Genomic DNA, 20,436 nt, shown 5'->3' with positions numbered 1-20,436 from the left:
TGGGAATAGAACATGGAAGATACTGCCCAGAAAATTTCTGATCAGCTTCACATAGAGTGAGAAGAAACTTCTGCCCCTGTTTTCTTTTGGCTTAAGGATTTTCTAATTTAGCACAGACCCACCCCTCTGTTTTGTAGGAAAAAGAAGGGGTCCCCCAGGCTGATACTTGGTTAGTTTCCAGAGATGGTGAAGCCCTCTGACCTCCCTGGTTCCTGGGGAGGATGGGATACCCACGGTGGGCTCTCTGAGATGCAGTGGCTGGGCACACTGTCACCTGAACTGCCCTTTGATGATGCCCCTAGAGATTTCGTCCAAACCAAGGATTCCTCAGAAAGCTGACGTGATTGTGTTCTCTATACTGGAGAATTAAAAAAAAACAACAAAACAAAACCGAAAAACACCCCCATAAAAGTATTGAACATGAAGGTACTTTATAAAGTATTTCAAAGATTTATCACATCCCACTGTGGACATCTGCAAATATTTCTTGGGTGAATTTTATTCCCCATGACAGGTAGAATATTCTTGAAGACAGAGAAACTTGCTGCAAGATGGACACTCAAAAGAGCCGGAGGAAAATTCCAGTAGACGGTTCTCACGATCCGCTCCAGGAGTCAGCAGTCCAGTTTTGTGGTCTCTCAAATCACAGTCCTCACTTCCCACTCCCACTGCCCCCTTTCAAATAGGAAACGATCCTGGAAAGACAGCTCAATAGCTGGAGGATAAATGTAGCAAGCCTCCTACTCTGACATGAAGGTATATGGGAGAGTAAACCTCTTTCTTTATCCACTATCAAGAACATTTCTGCATTCTAAAGTGTTATGCTGGAAGGCGGGCCGATCAGTTAACAGCCTCTTGGTTTTCAGCTAAAGTTCTTCTGCTGCTTTAGGAAGACTTCCATCTGATTAGAGAAAACACTGCGTGGACCACGTACAGCAGAGTGACTACGAACGAAAACACCTGAAACCAAGATAAGTGACAATTAATGGCCGTGCATGGGGGGAGGGAGAGGCATGGGCTGCCCACACTGGGGTCGCCACGTGCGTGGCTTGCGGTTGACAGCCCTTAAGTCTGTGGACTGCCACTGCTCCCCATCACACACGCAGATGTGCTTTCCCGCAGAGCCTAGGTGCGACCCAGAACGCTCTCAGCACAGACTCCAGGTGACCTAGTGGTATACTGAACTTGGTGTGCAAGGTCAACTATTTGCCATCACACACCATCATATTGGTGCCATCCAACTGGAAACGAGGGCCCTCAGAGACCCTTCAGGTGATCATTGCAGGGAAGGATTCCCCTGCTCTTCATGGAAGACTTCCTTCCTGCACACCAATAAGACCAGAGTCCACCAGCTGTGACCCCAGCGGCCTTGGCTAAGAGAGTTGGAACACATGGGTTTGCTGCCTGGACGTCTTCAGACCCCGACCAGAATTTTATTCTAAGATTCTGAATGACACAGGCATGAGCCAGGGAGCCAGGCCCCAGGAAGTGAGGGACTGGGATGGAGAGGAGGGATTTTGAGCTTTTGGCAAAAGGAGGGAGCTTACTGAGAAAGCTGCTACTGGGAACAGAGGCTGGGAAATGTGGCAAAAGGTCGCTTTGTGCCCTGTCAAGGCTCTGACCTGCCGTTGTGCACCTGGGCACCATCTGTCCTATCACCCTGCTCTGGGTGGCCGGCCCTGAGGGCTGCTTGCTCCCAAGCCAATATCTGCACCTGGCTTGTGACCTTGGGTGTAGGGTCAAGAGTTTCTAACCCAGGCATAACATCAGGGAGGCTACACTCCCGTGACTGCTGAAAATTCCCCTAAACCCAGCCGTAACTGTGCCTGCTCTTCCGCTGCCTCCACACCTGGGCGCACCCTCACCCTCACTGCCGGAGGCGGTAAGTCACCTGAGTTATTTAATAACCAAGGTAAGAAAATGCATCTGGGAATCAAATACCCTGTCTGAAGGGAGCAGTCACACACGAGTGAGAAGCCCCTTGAAGACCCCCCTGCCCATCAGGAGGGAGCAGTGTACTGTGTCGGGGACTCCGAGCCCAATGGAGACCCTTGGCAGGAGCGCCTCAGAGGTCCCCACAGGAACAGGAAACACTTACTTTAAAGGGGGGTCAAGAAATGGCACACGGGACATTGAGAGCCAGGGCCATGAATGGATATGAACTCAGGCCCTTATAAACCCCTCTCCCGGGCTTCCCTGGTGGCGCGGTGGTTGGGAGTCCGCCTGCCGATGCAGGGGACACAGGTTCGTGCCCCGGTCAGGAAAGATCCCACATGCTGCGGAGCGGCTGGGCCCATGAGCCATGGCCGCTGAGCCTGCGCATCCGGAGCCTGTGCTCCGCAACGGGAGAGGCCACAACAGTGAGAGGCCCGCGTACCGTAAAAACAAAACAAAACAAAACCCTCTCCCAGGGATCCCTCGGGTGCAGCTTCTCTGCTGCCAGCCGAGGAGAGAGGGAGAAGCTCAGCTTTTGAGACAGGTGAGGAATCCCAGAGGGGTGAGAGGAGGCCAGATGCTCCCAAAGGCCAGGGGTGTGCGGGAGGCCGTGAGATGCCTGCTCACATCCCCAGACTGCCCCAGCCCCGCCCCCCTCCCCGGAGACCATGGGAGGGGCATGTGGGTGTTGGGCAGGGTCTGGGGTTAAATCCTGAGCGTGTCATCATGATCCCGTCTCCCATGTGCACAGACACAAACTGATATTTTGAACAGAAAGGCGTGAGTTTACATTGAACTGGGCTCATATTTCCCCCGGGGGGCTCCAGCCCAGCGTTTCCGTCTGCTGGCAACATTTAGATTCCTGGTTCCAGCCCTGCTGACTTTGCCTGGGCCCCCTCATGGTTCTCCAGCTCAGCTCCCAGAGATGTGGGGACATGATCAGTCGTGGAAGGGATAAATAGATGTTGGTATAGTCCTCAGTGGAACACTAAACACTAAACAGCAAAGAGAAAGAACCTCTACATCCCCACCCAGCCACGTGGATGAGCCTCACAGACCTGAGGTGAAGAGAGAGAAGCCAGACATGGGAGGAGGCACATCACGCTCCTGAAGATCCAAAGCAGGTGAAGTGGAACCTGAGCTGGAAGTCAGGACAGTGCTTATCCTCAGTTAAGGGGCACAGTGACTGCAGCGGGACAAGAAGGGGACTTCTGGGAGCTGCTTATTATGTTGTTTCTTAATCTGGATGCTTTGTTACACAGAGGACTTCTGAATTATGAATAATGGATGGATTATGGAAATTCATCAGGTTGTACACGTGCATCCAGGTCACCTCTCTGGATGCCTGTTTACACTGCATTTTGATGGAAAGTAAAAGGGAGAAGTCAGTCAGAATATGGTAGAGCCTGGTAGAGCCCAGTGGTTCCCAACTAGATATCTGCCCAGTGGGCAGGTCATTAACTCCCCCCTCCTGCATTGTTCAGTCAAGGGCTGGCCCACTATCCACATTCCATCTACATTTCACTGCCCTCGTCTGCAATAATTTTACAGAAATGGTTGTCAAATGCCTGGCTGGAGTCTGTTCAGAGAGAAGGCTTCTGGGGTTGGGATGGGGGAGGTGTGTATGGGTTCTCTTGTGAGGGGGTGATGAAATCGTCATTTGAAGGTGACAGAGGAGGCAGTCTCCCAAGAGAGGGAAGAACAACCAGGGTGCTGCCTGGCTGTGCTCCGGGTTAGGAACCAGCCATCTTGGGAGATGAACCCACATGGGGGAGGGTCCCACACGGTGGGACATTTGAGGGGATGCCAGGGACCAGGAGGTGGCCATGCTTATGGAACTGGAGAGTGGCTGGGAGCTGAGGGGAGTGTGTGGCTTCCCCAGGAAAGGGGGTGGGCCCCTGGGGACCAGCAGACAGGCTTTGAGGAGCTTTCCCCCAGACCCCTCCCTCTGGGAACAGGAAGGGCACCCTCACTAACCCCCTTCCCAGAGCCCACCTGCGCCCACCCTGTGGGTTTTCTCTCAGCCTCTGCTCTACCCTTCCCAAAGAGAGGCGGGGGTGGCACAGATTTGGCACCTGGGGCAGACATCTTGTGGTGTGTCATCACATTTGACCTTGGGATTTGCTTAATTCATAGGTCGATCGCTAGAAATCTGAATGCTATTTCTGAAACTTTTTCTTAGTTTTTAAGCAATATCCATGGTTAGAAATACATCTGATGTCATGAGTTAGCACACTAGTGCAAGGACACACATGCACAACTCTGGGAAAGAGTCTCATGAAACAATACATTCTCATATTCCCTGTCATTCTGATCCATTCCATCAACAAGAAAATCAGGTCATAACCTCACAGCCCGCCATGGATCTGGTCCCCGAGTTGGAGGTTGTTCCTTTTAAGGCTCAGAGACCTACATGCAGCGTGCTCCCCAGACACACAGTTTCACCCCCATCTCACCTCCTAATAGGGTGAAGGAGGTTACAGCCCTGTTCCACCCATTGCTCATCATGAGGCCTTGGACGGAAGTGGTTTAAGAGCTGCCTCATTCTCCAGGGAAACAACAGGAATTACTGTCCCATTTTATAGATGAGCAAACCAAGGCTCAGAGGGCACAAAGGGACTTGCACAAGGAATGGGCGAGTGTGAACTCCAGGCTTCCTCCTGCACAGGTTCTCAGAGCTGTCAGGCAAAGAGACACCGTCATCAAGAGACGAAGGCCTAATCCAAGCAGCAACCATCCACGGCTGGGGGTCTGGACATGCTGCACATGGCAGGGCCTCCCCACAGCCGCAGAGCCTCCCCACAGCCGCAGAGCCTCCCCACAGCCACAGAGCCAGGGCCTGGGAGACACTGGCCACTTGACTTTCCATCTGTGGTCTCAGCACTGGCCCTGCCCCGACTGTGTGCTTCCCTGGAAGACACTCATGGAGAGCCAGGAACCCAAGTGGCCAGATGTTCTGCTCACACTGGTGCTAAGAGTGTGGGGGAAAGAGCACCTGGCCTCTCCAGTTCCTGGTGACCCTGGGGCAAGTTGTGCATGCTCTTAGGGCCCTAGTTCTCCATCTGTGAAATGGGTATAACGGCACTTCCCTCCTAGGGCGGTTGTGAGGGGTAAACAAGATTGTTCACTAGGGCTCAAGACAGTGCCAGGCCCCACGGTCATGTCTTCTCCCGCATCTGCCTCAAAGCCCGCCCAGGCTTGGACCCCTGGTCAGTGCAGGCCTGGGCAGTGCAGCACTGACTGGTGGCTGAGGGAGTCTGGGGCCCATCATTTCCCTTTTCTGAGGCTTTGTTTCTTCAGAAATGAGGAGAAGGTTTATTTTATTCAAAATTTAGTGAACTAAAAAACTGTGGGAGGGCCGGGCAGCCTTCCACTCAGAACCTTTTCAGTGGGAGCTGTGAACAGGGCACATTGACTGGGGACTCACCACAGCAGCGATGTTTTCATGGTAATGTTTGTAGGTGAAGCCCACTTGAAGCTGGATGGCGGCCAAAGCTTCCAGGACAGAGGCACCAAAGTAAAACAGGGAGGCGATACAGTGGTAGGCTGCATCCTGCAGGGTGAGAAAGGGCCATTAGAGAGCTGGGGCACCCAGATATGGAGATGTGGAGCAGCTGTGGCCCCAGCAGGGCCTGTCCACCCCACCTGTCCCTGCCTGGCCCGGACCAGGTCCCCCGTCGTCATCTGCTACTCCCTTTGACACCCGCCAACCCTGCCCCCCTTCCTCAGAGACATTGATTCACCAGAGCTGCCGAGCTGAGTAATCTCACTGGTTTGGGGCCACAGTAAGGACTTCGATGGAGGAAGGATACTGCTTTCCCTTGAGCTGGGATCTAGTAAGGGGTGGGGAGGTGGCCCTTTGGGATTGGTGGAAATTGGTTCTGGACCTGAGAAGTGTCAGCTGCGGTCACAGTCCCCAGTTCGGGTGTGGCCGATACAGAGTGACAGGCTCAGGCCATTTTCACTGCTGTGTTGTAGTTAGCTTTTTCTTGGGGAGAGCCAGGGACTGGGGCTCCAGGTATGTTTTAAAAGCAAAAAAGCACTAGGACAGGGTTTTGAGTAGTTACGACTTGGAGGTGGTTTCTAAAGTCTAGGTCGCAGGCCCCTTGAGACTAAGAGGCCTGGCTAACAGCCCCGCCCCCTTCCAGGGGAGGTAAGGGAAGGTGGCCCCCGTGTAAGTTTACCCCCTTCATGGGCCTCAAAGCAGAATTCATGTGCAAGAGAGATCACAGGACTTCCCTCTTCCCGGGCCAAGTCCCTCTCTGGCGACCCTGCTCTAGAAGGTGGTGACTGGGAGCTGGGCAGTGAGCGTGGCGTCACGCTGGGCAGCCAGGACCAGCCCTCAGCATCCTGTCCCCTCCCCCAAAACGGAAGCCAGCCCTCCTGGGTGGTGGGAGATGCCAGCTGGCCCCTGGCAGGTGCAGGAGGTACAGGGAGGGTTGTTGGACTGCCGGTTAGCATGAAAAGGGCGTTCACCCAGGAGAAAGCAGAGCAGGCCCACAGAGGATCAGGCAGCAACAGTGATAGTCAGCTTCTGCCTTACCCTCTGCCCGACCTCCTGCGCTGGGGAACCCTGGGCTTCTATGGGCAGCGCGGAGCTGAGGGCCTGGCCGGCTCAGCCTTGGCACATGGGTGGGAGACGTGTACAGGGCACCTCACCCAGCACTGGCAAAGCCAACCTGCCAGGGGAGAGGCTCCAATGCCGCACCCCACCCCCACCCCCACCTCAAACGTCGCAGGACTGGGACTCACCAGGGTGATCCAGGAAGGTCTGCTGCCGTGGGCACCAGTTACATACAGGAAGTACAGGAGAGTAGTGGCTATGAAGCAAAACACAGACGTGAACATGACCCAGCCCTGGATCAGTGGGATGGGCACATGGGACGAGGCAATCAGGATCCACACCAGCCCCCCAAAGACCTGCAGAGGGAGGGAGAGAAGGGGTGAGGGTCAGACCAGGAGGGCCCATGCCCAGGTTGGGCCAGACCCAGAGGTCCCGCTGGGGAACCAGGGGCACTCTATAATTAACTCAGTTAATCCTCACAACATCCCTGTGAGTGTGGTACTGACCCATTTGTGAGATGGGGAAACAGAGGCACCTTTGAGTTAAAAATTTGTTATCCCTAGAAAGGACTTAGGCCATCCAGTTTTTGTTAGTAGAAGGGCAAACTCTGAGATTATATCCTTCCTAGTATTTTTTATAGAAAAATATCCTTTTTGTTTTGTTTTGGCCACGCTGCATGGCTTGTGGCCCAAGGCTTGAACCCAGGGCCATGGCAGTGAGAACCCTGAGTCCTAACCACTGCACCACCAGGGAACTCCCAAAAGTATTCTTTCTTTTATAAAATGGTAGTGGCCAGCTGATTCTTTTGGTCTTTACTTGGCAAAACAAATTAGCCATACTATATATCATTAGCATTTAAGAAAAAAACTTGACCTTTCAATCCCCAAGTCCCAGAAGTTCTCTGACTTTTGGAGATGGGGTTGGAGTGGGGAGGGCCCAGGTCAGCCTGGTCTCCTCAGAGGTGAGAGAGGCATTCCTCCCCCTGTCATTATCCAGAAGACAACCCACTTGGTGTCCTCAGGGTCAGGGAGCCCCATGTTTTCAAGAGAAGCATAAGGACAGACTAGGGATCATAATCTCAATGGTACAGTCCGGCTCCCCCTGTGGACAAGGTACAACCCAAGCTGGGATTTCCTGTACTTGTCTTCCCTTCTCCTTGTCCCTCTCCATCCCGGTGAAGTCACCTCAGCCTCCTCCACCGCCCCCCGCCCCCCCCAGAGAAGGACTGGGCTGGGACACGGGTGGAGATAGTCACAGGGTCCAGGGTACTGCAGAGCTTAGCGCCATCCTCCTAAGGGTCTGGGGGCTAAGGACGGGCTGCCCTCCCAGCCCTGCATCCCCTGGGGTGTAAATGCACGTGGTACCCTGACCTTGTCTCCCTGCACCTGCTGCCCACTTGCTGGGTAAGAGATAGCACTTCCCCAGGTGTTCTCTGAGCCTCTTAGCAGAGAAGCTTCAGGAGACCGTCATAATTGGGTAGAAAAATCAGTGCAGTGAAGAATCTGGAGTTATCAAAACCAAGTTGGGTCTGAGGAATCATATGTGGGCATCTCTGATCAGAAAATTCCTCTACTGATGACTGAGAGGCAGTGGAACACACTTTCCAACTTACAGTAAGTGGAGCAAAATCGATTGGATAAAAATCCTCAGACTGCCGTAGAGTAAGATGTGTGTGTAGATTCATCCACAGTTGCCTTTAAGATCAAACAGGTTGCTGGGCCTTTTTCATAAGGGACGCTTAACAAAAGGGTGTGATTGTGCCAATGGCTGAGACAGACTTGGATTTAGAAGGCACGAGAGTGTGGCACGGAGAAGAGGGTGGGCCTGGCTTGCCCATCTTGTGAGCAGAGGGCTGCTGGTACACGGCGTGAGAGGGCCTCTCCACCGAATCCGCTGGAGGATGCTGTAGCATGTGGTTCCACCTCTCGGGCCCTGGCTTCCTCCACTGTAAATGGCACTTGGCAGCTCACTCTGCATGTTGCCGGCTGGTGCGAACCGCCTGAAACTGTGGGTGTGAGTGTGACGCTTCTGGCCCTGTGCCCCCTCACCACCCAACAGCAGAGGGAAGTCTGCTCACCCAGGATGCCGGCAGCCCAGTGCAGACAGACGTAGAGTCAGCCAGTGACAGCGCAGGACGATTGGGAAAAGCAGCCCCGACTGGGACATGGTCCCAACTGTCTTGAAGGGAGAGGTGGACTTAGGCCAGAAGGTCAGGACGAGGCTTTCCAGGGGAGAAGAGGGTACATGCCAAGCCCAAAGGATGCTGGAGCAGCAGTGAGGGCTTGGGAAGGCCGTGAGCTGGCAGGAGGTTGGGGAACAAGGAGTGGCAGGGGGTGGGGCTTGAGGAAGGGTGACCTTCACACAGCTGATCGTGGGGCCACCTCAAAGGCGTGCCAGGCCCTGCTCAGTGGAAAGCCGAGATTCAGCACGAATCATGGGGCAAAGCCAGTGCCTGCCTCACTCCACCTGCAAAGTTTGCAGAGAGCAAACAGAGCAAGTACAGCACCCACACCTAGGAGATAAGGCATCCCAGGCAGGGAGCAGTCCAATTGGAGATAAGCCATCCTGGGCAGGGAGCAGTCCACTCCACACTGGTCTCAGAACGCTACTGGCCAAATATTTGTCAAGAGCAAAGGTGTAGGTGAGGGTTCAAGCACTTCCCTTCCTAAAGAGAACCCGAAGGGGCTCCCAGCTCTCAGGAAGCACACTGAGAGGCAATCGTTTTGACACATCAGTTACACAGGTGGAGGCATGGCTCCAGTTTCTGTTCATCTCCGTCAACAGGCCAGATTCCCACCACCCGCACCTGCGCCCAGGTCCCCGTCTTGCATAACATCTCTTAGCTGAGTGGCCCAAGAGCCACCAGGATTGAGCTCGCTCTCTGGGTCCCAGATCCCCAAGCTAGAAAACGGGGGTGGGGCCTGGACTAAGGCTCAGTGGTCCTCAGCCCTCATTCTGCACTGGAATTGCCTGGGTCACCTCGAAAACCCCAGTGCCCAGGAGAGAAGCAGAGTGATAGGAAAAGAAGCAAACACCCCAGGCTCTTTGCCAAAGGCTTTGGAGTATGTTTCCATAACACAAGCGGTCCATGGATGGAGTTTTGGTAACTCCTGTCAAACAAGGAGAAATGGCTCCTGTCTCCAACGTCCAGCAATGCCGTCCAAGATGCCTCTCCAGGTCCTGACTGGCTCTGATACGAAGTTTCCTTTCCTCTCCTTAGGCTTCCATCCCTGTCTTGCTCTGAACATGAGAGTCGCTCATCCTTGGGTGTCCTCTAGACACGGGGACACAGCCTCAGTGTCCATGAAAGGGGTGGAGCTGGGGATCTGAGGCCTCTCCCCGCCCTGGTGTTTCAGGACTGGAAACCGCCCATCTTTCAGTCAGTGTGCTTTTGGAGGCTGAGCAGAGGTGAAGTTCTGTAAGAACCAAGGATATTGTACAAATCCAGACAAAAAATTTCCAAGGACTTAAAAAAGTTTGAATCTGCGGTCTACCTCATCAAATGATTTTTGGGGAAAAAATTTCCTCAGGAGATGGTCTTGGGGAAGGTCTCACGTGAACTCAAGAGTAGGTCCTTTCTTTTCTTTTCTGAATTAATCCAGAGGAGGCAGGCAAGGGTGGTTAAGGGTGTAGACTTCAGAATTACTGAATCTGAATCAGCTCTGGCACATTTTGCTGGGTCACTGGTTGTCTCTGGGCAAGTTACTTCCTCTCTGGTCCCTATCTGAAAAATAGTGATTGCAGTGGCGCCCACCCAATGGGACCGGGTGAAATGAGTTTATATCTACAGGTGCCTGGCACACGGCGAGTGCTCTAAATACTTGCTGTCATAACTGTCGTACGATGGGGCGAAGGCTCTCTTGCAACCACGTGGAAACCCCAGTAGGTCAAGATCTCAACATGCACAATTATCCCCTCCAGACCTTGTGGGGGCCCAGAATTTTAAAATAACTTCAGAAGTATCAACAAGAGAAAAACCTACAATCTCCCAGAAATCAAAAGCTGAGGAAAATGTGTCTGCCTCTGCCGAAGGGAACACAAAGGACATAAACATATGAGAAAGGCTTCCTTCCAACAATGAGCTTTGGTTACAAAAGTGGGAAAAGGACTCCTTCGGCACATTCTTGAGATTGGCAGAGTGTCTCCATTGCTTGTGCAGGGCTGAGAGCTCTGGGTCCACAATTGTCCAGTGTTTTTGCTGCAAGACTTGGATCATTGAGGTCAAGGCAGAAGAATCGCTCAAATTCTCTGAATATTTTTCTGGGGCTCCATTTTACTCTGTCAGGGTTGCCACAAGCAGGCAGCCTTCCAATAACAAGGCAAGGCGTGACCCAAGGAGGACGTCCACGTGGGGCTGGTCACACACACACCTGGTAGTAAGTCCCTGGGGGCCCAGCGTCAGAATTCCCAAGCTCCGGGGGCACGGTGTGGTCTTGAAGGCACATGTGAACAGGAGCTTGTGCCTTGAACTCTTGAGAAGGAAACTGGCCACAGAACACGGGGGGCGCACCCAACCCTGAGCAGTCAGTCCTGCTACTTTGGTCAGGTGGGCAAAAATTACCTCCCCAGGAGGGAGAAGAGAGATGGACACACCAATGAGACTTGTCCCGACTGCCGAGAGCTCAGAGCCCTTAGGTGCTCTCCCAAGGCCACCAGGAACAGCAACTCCAATTTGTGTTTCTGGAAGTGTCTCTATCCACTGAACTCTTTTGGCAGTCAGGGTTCATTGCAATGCTGGGAGGGCCTATGCAGATGACTTGACCAGTAGAGTAATGGTGTTCCAGGAGAAACAGCAGTCCCAGCTCTGAGCCTTGGTTGACTAAAAGAATCAGTCATTCCGTGAGGTAGAGTAGAGGGCATTTTCTTGTGCGTGCGTGTCTGGAGGCTGAGCTACTGCAGAGAAGGGATTAGGCACCAAGTCAAGAGGACATAAGCACCAGACAGCAGGAGAGTATAGGGACAGGGAGGTCAGAGCACTGAAGCCTTCCCAAGACCCACAAAAAGGGGTCTGAGAGGGAGGCTGGGGACTCTTCCTGTTCTGAAAAGCAGAGGGAGCAGGAAGCAAACACTAGTCGTCATATGAACCCCACCACCCTTGTATGGAGGAACTGGGCTGCCAGCAAGTCAAAGGAAAGGCTTCCTTCACTTGTTCACTTACTCAGCCACCCATTCATTCATTCACTCACTTATGCATTTCACAGATACTGAGAGGAAATGGCAGCACCAGGGGCAGGTACATCCAGGGAGACAGACTTTATTCTAAGACACACAAGTAAATGGAGCCCATCTCTCCCGTCCTGGCCTCTCTCCTCCAGTCTTGCTGCCAAGCCCCACTCAAGCAGCTCTGGGGCCACCAAGGGCAGAGGCAGGTCCTGGTGAGTGTCGGGGCCCCAGTGAGGGTGACCAGCTGAACACCTCTGCCCAGGAGAGGGAAGGAGCCCAGAAATTCGCACAGCGTCCTCTCCTTGGACCTCATGGAGGTATCTGGGGCAGGTCAGAGATGCTCTCTGTGGGGACCCTCACCCCCTCTGCCAACTGAGGAGTCTGACCTCTGAGTCTACTTCCGCGGTGAACACCAGGGGTGCTGCTGAGGCTCCGTGACTCAGTTTACCTACGCCAGCTGCTCTGCCCTCCTGGCCCCATTGTCAGCAGGCTCCTTCCTTCTGGGGAACCGTCGTCACATGACCCTCCCAATCTAGACTTAGATAATGTCCCTTTAATCTGAGGGTGAGACCAGGACTCAGGGGACCCTGAGTCTGTTTGTGAAGAGGAGGATAGAGGTCTGGGGTTCAAAAAGACAGGGTGTGAGTTCACGTCTGTAGTTGATATAAACAGGGTGAGTGTGGACTGGGAAGTGGCCGCCTGTCCAGGCCTGAGTCCCTCTTCCCCCAGGTGAGTACCCACCCCCCATAGCACTGGTCATTAGCATGCGGGGGTGCTTCTCCTCCTTGCCCCCGTCCCTCTCTTTCTGGCCCCTCCCCTCCCAGCCTGACTGTATTCTAACAGGAACCAAGGCTCCAGTGTGGAATTTCAGGTCAGCTGAGACTGGCTGTGTGGCCCTTTTTCTCACTGCACATGCACCTCGATGTGTGATGGCTGGTGATAAGGCTTTTCTTTTAGTTCCTACATGTATCTTCTAGGTCCTAGGACCTTGGTGTATTAAAATGATTCAACACAGGGGTTGTTTTGCCCCAGCATGAACAGAATATTTTTCACATGGTGGGAGGGACAGAGAGCCTTGGCTAAGTATGGCAGAGAATCAAGGCCACTACATTAACCCTAGGAAGTAGTTATGCCACTAGAAGCTACCCACCCAGAAGCTACCAGGAACCACAGCTTCCCACCAGAATGCAGAAGACAGGTCAGAGCCCCACGATGCAGAGAGTACCAGGGCCCTGCTTCATGCTCTGAGGAATAATCTGGAACCTGTGAGGAGTTGGCCCACACCTCCCCAAGGCATCAGTGCTTCAGGGACCAGGGCTGTCATTCATCTGCTGTCCTCACTTTCATCAGCATCCAGAGAGAACACCTGCTGGGGCATCTCATCAGTGCCTGACCCTGGTGGCCTCTGGTCCAAAGCACCAAGTCCAGGGACCTATACTTGAGAGCCAAGAAGAAGTGCAGCTGGGCTTGTATCAGGGGTGGAAGCCAGGGCTCAGCACGGAATCCAGGAGGAGTCAGCCCCCAGCCCCCATCCAGGTCCAGCCTGGCTGGCCCCATCCTGCCTGGAGGCAGGCCCCAGGTGGCCCAGTTCCCATGCCCAGCCCTTCCCTCAGATAAGGTGTCCTGAGTCCAGAGCAACGCCAAGCTATTCCTTGGATAAAGAAGATGCGGTACATGTATACAATAGAATACTACACAGCCATAAAAAAGAATGAAATAATGCCATTTGCAGCAACATGGATGCAACTAGAGATTATTATACTAAGTGAAGTAAGTCAGAAAGAGAAAGACAAATACCATATGATGTCACTTACCTGTGGAATCTAAAATATGGCACAAATGAACCTATCTACAAAGCAGGAAAAGGCTTACAGACATAAAGAATAGACCTGTGGTTGCCAAGGGGGAGGAAGGGAGAGGGATGGACTGGGAACTTGGGGTTGGTAGATGCAAACCATTACATTTAGAATGGATAAACCACGAGGTTCTGCCGTATAGCACAGGGAACTATATCCAATCTCCTGGGATGAATCATAATGGAAAAGAATATTTAAAAAAAGAATGTCTGGGGCTTCCCTGGTGGCGCAGTGGTTGAGAGTCCGCCTGCCGATGCAGGGGACACGGGCTCGTGCCCCGGTCCGGGAAGATCCCACATGCCGCGGAGCGGCTGGGCCCGTGAGCCATGGCCGCTGAGCCTGCGCGTCCGGAGCCTGTGCTCCGCAACGGGAGAGGCCACAACAGTGAGAGGCCCGCGTACCGCAAAAAAAAAAAAAGAATGTCTGTATGTGTATAACTGAGTCACTCTGCTGTACAGCAGACATTGGCCCAATGTAAATCAACTATCCTTCAATTAAAAAAAAAAAAAAAAGCAAAGCCATTCCTAAGGTTCTGCAGAACCAGCCTCAGCTGGCAGCACAGCACACCTCCCCAACGCTCCCTGGCAGCCAGCATGGAGGGAATGGGTGCAACAGCCAGCCTCTGTCCTGGCCTGACTTGAGTGTGAGCTGTGCCTTGCAGGGGCATCTGGAACCTGCCTACTCTCTTCTGAAAGCACTCGGACAGAGAGGGGGGCCCATCTGCATCGAGTTGGGGGTGACCTATGGAAAGCGTAAAAGCAATCTTTTTCAAGGCAGCTTGGTTGTGATGACGTATGCATGAGGATCCTGAGCTGCGTCATCACACTTAGCGGTTTCCAGAGAACAGCTCAGAGTCACTGACTTCTGATCAAAGCAGGCCTCCCGTTCTTGAAACCCTGGAAAAGTCACTTCTCAGCTCCAAGGACAAACCCCTGAGAGACCTCTACCTATAATTCTTCCCCTCCCTTTAGAGAAGAGGAAAGGAGAAAACCCAGCAGTACCTTTACCTCCTTCTAAACAGCTCCAGGGAGGGGACTGCAACACGAGGAGAGACACAGGGCCAGGAGCCATTGGGCACAGCCAGGGAAGTGAGACTCAGCCACCGCCCTGCACTGGCAGCAGGGCCGGCCCGCACTCTCTGGTGACTGTAGGAGAGGTCCCTGGCTAGGACAGCAGGAAAGTTTCCCCAGGAGCAGAGACGGTGCTTCCCCTGAGCCCAGGAGAACCTCGGGGCACCTGGCTTCTTGCCCAAGCCTTTCACTGAGAGCTGTCTCCAGTATCCTGTCGCCCATTTAACGTTGAGGGGTAGACTGGCCTCCCGCTGACCACTGCAAACCTAGCTGGATGATGCGGGCCGTGCAGTGCTTATCAAATGCAGATTCTTGGGCCGGCCCAGGACCTAGTGACCCAGGACCTCCAGGGTGTTTTTTTTTTTTTTAAAGAAGATGTTGGGGGTAGGAGTTTATTAATATATTTGATTTATTTTTGCTGTGTTGGGTCTTCGTTTCTGTGCGAGGGCTTTCTCTAGTTGCGGTGAGCGGGGGCCACTCTTCATCGCGGTGCGCGGGCCTCTCACTATTGCGGCCTCCCTTGTTGCGGAGCACAGGCTCGAGACGCGCAGGCTCAGTAGTTGCGGCTCACGGGCCTAGTTGCTCCACGTCATGTGGGATCCTCCCAGACCAAGGCTCGAACCCGTGTCCCCTGCATTAGCAGGCAGATTCTCAACCACTGCGCCACCAGGGAAGCCCTTCCAGGGTGTTTTTGACAATAAGGCCTAGGCAGCTGTGAGCTCCCCAGTGGCTCCCTTCACTCCCTGGGTGTGGGGGTGGGGAGAAAAGGGAACCGGGCCTTGCCCAGGACTGCCGGGTGGGCAGTGTGGTCCCTTCTGCTGCAGGCGGAAGGTCATCGTGGGTGTTTGGGTGAATGCAGGAACCCGCAACAGCTCTGCTGTCACTGCAAGAAGTGCCACTGGAGGGCCTCCCTGGTGGCGCAGTGGTTGAGAGTCCGCCTGCCGATGCAGGGGATACGGGTTCGTGCCCCGGTCTGGGAGGATCCCACATGCCGCGGAGCGGCTGGGCCTGTGAGCCATGGCCGCTGAGCCTGCGCATCCGGAGCCTGTGCCCCGCAACGGGAGAGGCCACAACAGTGAGAGGCCCGCGTACCGCAAAAAAAAAAAAAAAAAAAAAAAAAAAAGAAGTGCCACTGGAGACGGAGGTACCCGGCGAGCTGCCTCCCCTCTCTGAGCCTCAGTTTCCCCTCACCTCTTGAAAACTAGGTTTCTGTGATTCTACATCTCTCATCTCCTAGGATTCCCAGTGTAGCCAGAATGTGGACCACCCGTCAGAAAAGTGCTTTGTCATCCTGCTCCCCCCCGCCCTGCCAGGTGCTGCTGTTCCCCAGACAGGTGAAAATCTAGGGCAGGTCCCAGGACTTTTCTGGTCACTCTCAAATAATAAAAAGTCCCCAGTCACTTTGGGTGCTAGAAGCAGTCTCATTTCAGTAACTACTACGTCCATGTCACTGTAAGAATCGACACTGCCAGCTGCTTCCGGGTGGCTTCCCACGCCCACCCCCGCCCCCCAAAGGGCACACGGCAGGCTTTGCCCTGAGCCAGCTGACCTTCTCTGGTCCTCCTGTGCACTCTGAGGTGCACACACTCTTTCCAAAGAAATGTTCTCTCGAAGTCCAGCCATTCTATCAGCGGCTCCACCTCTAGCAGGCTGGGGAAGAGGCGGCTGGGTTAAAGATTCTTACCTAACCTGTTTTCAGGTATCCCCTTCACAAGTTTCGAAAGGGAGGCGTCTCTCCCAGCACTTGGGGAGACCAGAGCTGGCCAGAGCTGAGACAAAAACCACCCTATGTTAACATCCCATTTTCTGAACATGTCCCAAGTGTCACGAAGCCCCTGGCTTAGAGGGAAGACGAGGAAGGGAAGCCAGAGCCTTGGCTCCAAAAGGAAACATTTCCTTGGGTGGCAGTGGGGGAACAGGCCAGAAGCAAAGCCCTGGGGGGAGTTGTTGGGGGAGGGGACACATTGGGCGTTCCACCTGCACCTGAATGGGGGTATACCTGTGACCCCACCGCCCGCAACAGCAGCATGGCCTCTGCGGTTCTGGGGTGCTTACGGAGGCAGGGTCACAGCACCTGGTTGGGCCAGCCTTCCCCTTCCTGTGAAGACCCTGCAGCTGTCAGAGGTCAGGAGCTCAGGGGTAGGGGCGCAGGGCCAGAGTTCAGCGGCCCTGCGCCACCCTGAGCTACCAGCCTTCCCTGCCCTGTGGGCAGTTTCCATGTCTTGGGAGCTGGGCAGAGCTCCACCCTGTTAGTCCTGGAGGCTGAAAGTTTGGCATCTGCACCTCCCAGGCTATTGGGAGGTCAGGCATGAGAATACGGACTGGGAGTCATCAACGACTCGCTGGACCACAGAGTTAAAAAATAATCAAGCATTTCACAGCCTCTGGACTAGCAGAAAATGACAGTCTGACTCTACCAAGTGTGGCAAGATGAGGAACAATGGAGACTTTCATAAGCTGCTGGTGGGGTCAGGAAGTTCTACAATATGGGGACCCTCTTTATGAAAGCATGCAGAGTGAGTCAGAGTCTTGGAAGGGTCCTGAGCAAGTGGGGGTCCTGAGCTTAATTAAGCTTCATCAGCTTCCTGGAAACTTCACTTCTGGCTGTGTAAGTTGGAATAACCCTTTTGGACATCAGTGTGCTAACATCTGGGAAAACAAGGGTGTGCATTCCCTATGACCCAGCAAGTCAAATCTCTGTGTGTTCCCACAAGAAATTCCCAAAAGTAAAGAGGCAAATACAAGGATGTTCTTTAGCAGTTCCATCTGCGCTACCAAAATGCAACAAATTGGAAATTGCCCAAATGTCCATGAATAGACGACTGAATAAAGAGTGTCAACATGTATAAACCTCAGAACAAGGTTGCATGAAAAGCATTGCAGAAGGATGTATACGGGGTGATAATACTTTCAGAAAGCGAGAAAATATATAAAACCACACCGTGTGTAGTCATAGATAGTTAGGGGTGCAGTAAAGGTCTAATCCTGAACACACATTCAGCTCAGGGGTCGTCCTGAGGCTGGAGGGGAGGAGAGATAAGATAAGATAATAGCAGAATATCCAGGGGGCTTAGATGTCATCTGAAAGCTCTATTTCCTTAATACTGAGAGTAAATAAGGCAAAATATTAAGATTTGACAAAGTTGAGTGTTAATTACATGGATGCCTATTAAAGTATATATACTTTTCTGTCATTTTTGAAATAGCTCTTAATTTTAAAAAAATTGATTTGAAGTTGGTACAACAGACAACCATTTAAAATGGATCAGTTCGATGGCATTTAATACATTCACGATGTTGTACAACCATCACCTCTAACTCCAAAACATTTTCCTCACCCTGAAAGAAAAGCCCATACCCATTAAGCTGCTCCCAATTTCCCTCTCCTCTCAGCCCCTGGCAAACCACCAATTTGTGTTCTGTCTCTATAGATTTACCCATTCTGGACATTTCATATAAATGCAGTCATACACTATGTAACCTTCTGTGCCTGGCTTCTTTTACTTAGCACAGTGTTTTCAGGTTTATCAACCTGTATCAGCACTTCATTCCTTTCTACAGCTGAATAATATTCCGTTGCATGGAATATTACAGTTTGCTTATCCATTCACCCGTTGATGGGACATTTGGGCTGTTTCCACCTTTTGATTATTGCGACACACTTGTTCATGTACCTATTCAATTCAGGGCAAGAGGAGGAGGGTGTGCTAGAGTCTTTTGCCTGAAGCCCAATTAACACACTTTAAAAAAATTATTTATTTATTTGGCCATGCCGTGTGGCTTGCGGGATCTTAGTTCCCTGGCCAAGGACTGAATCCGGGCCCCTGGCAGTGGAAGCACAGAGTCCGAACCACTGGACCACCAGGGAATTCTCAACACACTTTCTTATGATTCTTGTTATAATGCTCCCCAAACAGCTACAAAGGCAGAGTCAAAAACTCATTAGGGCAACTCAAGAGATACTAGCAAGCCATTCTGTTGCTCAAAAATCTCTCTGCCCCATCTCACCTCACCTTTAGCCATCATCACTTACAGTCACCAAATTCTGCCTTTGTAAATAGAGTAGCCTCTGAAGGAACCACCTACTACTCATCACACATGCTCATTTTCAGGCTAAGTGCGACTGGAAGCGCAGAGATGAGCCATTTGGGGAAGGAATGTTCCAGTGACTGCAAGCCCCTTCCACTTTGGGCCTGGGTGTCCCTGCCTATAAATGGTGTGGCTCAGCTTAGAGGTGTGTCCAGGGTTTCTCCTAGATGTTACTTCCTCGATATGGTGCCATCAAGCGAACTTAACCCCCCCTTCCCTCTCCCCCAACCCTCCACGGATGACAGAAGCTGCTCCCTTTGTGCTTCTCACCCTCCCTGACCATCAGGAGATAAGAAGCTGGGGTCCCGTTTTTAAACAGGCTTGGACGTTTTCTTTTCCAGCTGACTCTCCAGGCAGCCACTTCTGCGGTGGGGACGCAGGGAAAGGAGTCTCGGAGCCCGTGGAACGGCACCTACAGAAGAAATACTGCACCCGCCCCCCGCCTTAGGTAAGGCCCTGGGGCCCTGGGGAGTTTAGGCTGAAGGCGGGTCTGAAGCCTCCCGGCAGTGAGCACTTTACAGGAGCCCAGAGTAGGAAGCGCTTTCCCGCAGCCGCGATCTGAGGCTGTGCAGCTCCAGTGTAGGGAGGGACCAGCCGCGGTGCAGAGGTCTCCAGACTGCTCAAGGTCAGCCAAGGCAGCGGACGGCTCTCACAGGTCCCTCTCCCCTCGCACACCCCACACTGGGCACCATGGCTGTGGCGGAGCAAACGACAGCGTGTTTTATTAGTTCCAGATCAAAGTTGTCGCAAATACTTTCACCAGAGACGTTCAAGAGAAAATAATCCGGATTCGGCTCCTCCTATGACGCCAACCCAATCTCCACACTTCGCTTGGTAATCCTCAAATTTCTTTGGATGATTTTTAAATTTTTAAGCAAAATCCTAACCCTGGAAAGAGCTGGGCCCCTCTACAGGACGTCGCTCTCCAATAAGGGCCTCCTCTGCGCGGCCCATAGGACACAGGTCGGGAGCGCAGCATCGGAACCGGCGCGCAAAGAGTGGACCGGGGCCGCCTTCGGATATCTGACCCGTGTTGCGAGTTCGTTTTTTCCACCTAAGTCTTGGAGACGGTTTCCCCATGGCCGTTAGCTAGAACGGGCCAAAGCATTACTGCGGGGTGGGCGTGCGGGAGAGTGTTTCCTCCCCGGGCCCGGCTACCGAGGCTCAGGGACCCTCGCTGCTTGCGGATCAGTCGGCGCGCTGTGCGGATCCCTCAGGAGAGCGCGCGGCACGACCCATCCCATCCCGCCCTCCCCGGCGCGGGCGCGGGGCGCGCCAGCCACTCACAAACTCGAAGATGAAGAGCATGTCCGGGAAGGTGATGAAGACCGCGAAACCGCTAGGCAGGCTGCTGCCGCCCGGCGCCGCTGAGGGGGCCATGCTGGTGGGCTGGCGACGGCCTCGGAACCGGACGCGCGCAGCTCTGGCTCTGCGCTGAGCGCTCTCTTGCTCGGCGGAGCTCAGTGGCCAGGGCGCCCCCGCGCGCGGGTTAAGAGCAGGGGCGCCCCTGACGAAGAGGGAGGAGCCCGGGCCGCCGCCCGGTCCCGTCCTAGACTGAGGGGCGCACCCCAAGGGACCTGCCCAGCGCAAAGGGCGCAGCCCTGAACCACCCCGAGGTTGGGGCGGGGGGTTGACACCTGATTCCCACGTCTGGGCGCCACCTCCCACCCGGAGCCAAAGCTACCGCGGTGAGGCGCTTCGCACACTTCGCACACTTTGCACTCTCTGCAGGTGATCGCCATTTCTTAAGAATGATCAC

General features: G+C 53.5%; 1 protein-coding gene across 1 annotated transcript; it reads right to left on the bottom strand.

Moving 5' to 3' along the window:
• Positions 1-358: 358 nt before the first annotated feature.
• Positions 359-20,071, bottom strand: MAL (mal, T cell differentiation protein (MAL blood group)). Its single transcript, XM_081254143.1, has 4 exons — positions 19,965-20,071; positions 6,688-6,855; positions 5,363-5,488; positions 359-960 (listed from the first exon to the last, which is right to left on the bottom strand). The coding sequence occupies exons 1-4, from the start codon at positions 20,055-20,057 to the stop codon at positions 886-888; spliced, it is 462 nt and encodes a 153-aa protein (XP_081110269.1). The 5' UTR covers positions 20,058-20,071; the 3' UTR covers positions 359-885.
• Positions 20,072-20,436: the final 365 nt, after the last annotated feature.

This window comes from Mesoplodon bidens, assembly GCF_964165515.1.
Source record: "Mesoplodon bidens genome assembly, chromosome: 14".
Taxonomy (NCBI): Eukaryota; Metazoa; Chordata; class Mammalia; order Artiodactyla; family Ziphiidae; genus Mesoplodon; species Mesoplodon bidens.
The sequence above is the reverse complement of the archived record's forward strand: the minus strand, read 5'-3'. Positions and strand labels throughout refer to the sequence as shown.